The 3,262-nt window shown below is 28.7% G+C and overlaps 1 protein-coding gene across 3 annotated transcripts in view; it reads right to left on the bottom strand.

Annotated features, from left to right (window-relative positions):
* Positions 1-1,315: 1,315 nt before the first annotated feature.
* LOC100568773 (protein charlatan-like) overlaps positions 1,316-3,262 on the bottom strand; it is a 12,853-nt gene continuing 10,906 nt past the window's right edge. For all 3 annotated transcript variants that reach the window (XM_029488087.1, XM_003246354.4, XM_029488088.1), the window contains exon 4: positions 1,316-1,719. In XM_029488087.1, the coding sequence (XP_029343947.1) occupies positions 1,575-1,719 (145 nt within the window). In that variant the 3' untranslated portion in view covers positions 1,316-1,574. The remainder of the gene's footprint in view (positions 1,720-3,262) is intronic.

Below are 3,262 nucleotides of genomic sequence, written 5' to 3'. Positions count from 1 at the left end.
AATGCAATAGTTTTAAAATCACCGGGAAAAATAAAATAAAAATTAAGGAAAATGGGAATTTTTAAGTAAAATCGGTTTTCGACGAAATCAATTCTGGTTTTTGGTGTAACTCTAAAACAAATAAACAGATACATGAAATGTTCACTATGAATGTTTATATTAGCATTTTCTATACACGATAAAATTTTCAAAATATTTTGATTTGTTTTGAACATTTTTAGTTTCCAATTTTATAAGTATTTTTTCTATGAATGTCAATAACATTTTAAAGTTTGAAAATGTATTATATATTGTTAAAGTTGAAAAATATTAAAAATGCAGTCACAATTTTTTCGTTTAAGTATTTAAAGTTACATATGTTGACAAAATACATAAAAATCACGAAAATGTGCAAATTATTTTGAGTTAGAAATTCATAAAAATTTTTATTTTTGAATCTAAAATTAGAAAATTTAATACAAGATTCCTCATAAGTACGTATGTCTACCTTTATCAAAAAAAATTATCTACGGGAAAGTTAAATTAAATTTTTAAATCGTTGTATATTCTCTCGATTTCTCGTGTAAGCATAAGTAGGCATGCAGTGATTTTCTTATTTTTTTGTAATTCAAACACGAATACTTGTAGATATACCTAAAATTTACATCATATATTATAACATCTTATAAATTCCCATACTTGATAAAAGGTACAAAATATTTTGAGTCGTTTTAAGCGGTTTACGGACATTTTAAATTTTAAACGCTCAGAACCGTTTTTCTTATACAATGATATTGTATCATCGAATACAAATTTAACATCATCCATTATAGACTATACAGTTGTCAAATTGTAATCTACTGTAAAGCAGAGCGACACCCACTTGTCTGGCTTTTTTTTGAGCACCCCCTGTAAAAATTTTCTGGATCCGCGCCTGATGTAATAAGTACCTACCTAATAACTAATAGTTGGGTTGACCTATACGCTATATATAAGCCTACAATATAAGACTTGTGGTAGGCTTAGTAGGTATCTACGCTGAATTAATTCGAGGACCTTACTTTTCGGCTATTTCTATAGTTAAAACGGAAGCCAGACACGATTGGCAATAATAATGGGAATATTAAAAAATAAAGGTAGTAAGCACCAACTTATAAATTATAATTGTGTATACCTACATACTTAGTATAATTACATTACTTAAGTAGGTTTATTTGGGATGTTATATGCGAATGTCAAAATACATTAAAATAGTAAATTGAATAGGTACAACTAACATCTAACCTATATAATATTATGTATACCTAATAATAATATACTTTTGAGTAGGTATATTATTAAAATTTTTTGAACTTTTTCTCCCAAAAGTCATTAAAATTTAATATGTGAGTCGTTTATTATTATCATCAATTATGTATCGTTTAAAAAATAATCAATGCAAATATCTGTAGGACACCAACTATCAAGACTATGCATTTATCCTAAATAATCTCTATTGAGGTTTAATACATTGTATGCCTGTCGATAGTTTATTTCATCCCTGTAACTACGATTAGGTAATAATATTCGTTTTGGCACTTCGATTTAATTAACCATTATATTTGAATAGAACTCTGAGAATCCGTCACGCCCGCCATTGGCCAAACGACAATTACGTCATTTTTGTCAGCAGTCTCCTCGGATTGTTCAGGCGACGACGGGATAGGCGATGTCTGGGTTCGACGAGACCTTACGCTTTTGCTAAAGAAAAAACACAACAATATTAACACAAATAACATGACGTAATTACGTAAGTATAATTTAATAACAATGTTTCAGACGTATATATCGAATGTAAATTGTAATAATGTAATGTTACATAGTTTTATCCCATTATCGTATATACTGACTACTATGTTCATGTCCATATACTATACTTAGCTATATACCTACTAATTAGTTTTGAATTTCTGACTTATAAATAGTAGAATAATAATTATTGTGTAGTTATTTTGTAATTATTACCGCAGACTACACAAACGTGCTTATGCATGTACCATTATTTCATAGTATTATAGAAAGTAATACCATTGATTATACATATATTATACTATGTATAATCAATGGTAATACGTATACTGTGTAGCGCATCTTCTTAATCAAACTAGACCCCGCCACCCCAAGGACAATATGTTCAATAGATATAAATATATAATAATATAAATTATAATATTATATTATTATGCACACCTAACTTATTTCTGTATTAATTATTAATAATTATACATAACTACATAAGTATTAAGTATACAGGTCTTTTAGTTTTAATCATTAAAATATAATGTTAAAATTAAAAACAAATGCATAATATAATATTCGAATAATATAAATTATTTGTTTAAGCGTTATAACCTAAACCTACGCACTATGCGCATCGTTCGTCCGATTGCAACACGGCCATTTCCAAGGAGGGGGGCTTATTAAAAAAATATATACCTATATAAATATATATATATATTGTGTTTTATAAAAACATTTTTACGTTTTTGTCTAGAGAAAATAAAGCTAAGGGGCGGGGTTAACCCCTCCACCAACATTTAAAAATGTGTATACGCCACTGCAGGAACTGTTGTGCAAGGAGCATTCCAAACATTTAGGTTTTAGTCAAATAATTGAGCAATAGTTATAAGCTCCCCAATAAGTTCTAAATTGTGCTAATTATTTGTATACACAGAATGGGCAACTGGCGGCCCGCGAACCATTTTTCACTGGCCCATGCTACACGTCAATTTAGTTTATAAAAATATAGTGTTATGATTTTTCTATATTTTATTTTATTATATTTATAAAATTACTAAAATCGATATAATGTTTATCGTAAAACATAGATATAAATCCTTATCTAGTAGGTAGGTATTGAACTATTAAATGTAAATAATATTATATTATTTATAGGGGTATAGTAAGGTGATCTTGGGGTATAGTTAACATTGGGTTATTTTTTGTTTTCTATGTTCTCTGGCCCGCTAGATTTTTGCACATTCAAAATTGGTCCTCTAGTAGCATACACGATAGTACGATCGTCGATCACGACTTGTGTAGTAGGTATATAGGTAGCACTACGTGTCTTGTCTTGTGTAGTTGTTGTGTGTTATCTACTACCATGAGCTAAGATAAATTTATTAAGTTTATAATTTATTATAAGTTTATCTTTGTTTATGTCTACTACCAATTCATGGAGGTAGTTAGGACAGTTAGGTACGTCCTATGTATTAGTGCTATAATACGTCACATGATGTAGATC

This window comes from Acyrthosiphon pisum, chromosome A1, assembly GCF_005508785.2.
Source record: "Acyrthosiphon pisum isolate AL4f chromosome A1, pea_aphid_22Mar2018_4r6ur, whole genome shotgun sequence".
Taxonomy (NCBI): Eukaryota; Metazoa; Arthropoda; class Insecta; order Hemiptera; family Aphididae; genus Acyrthosiphon; species Acyrthosiphon pisum.
Note: the sequence above shows the minus strand (reverse complement) of the source record. Positions and strands in the feature narration are given on the sequence as shown.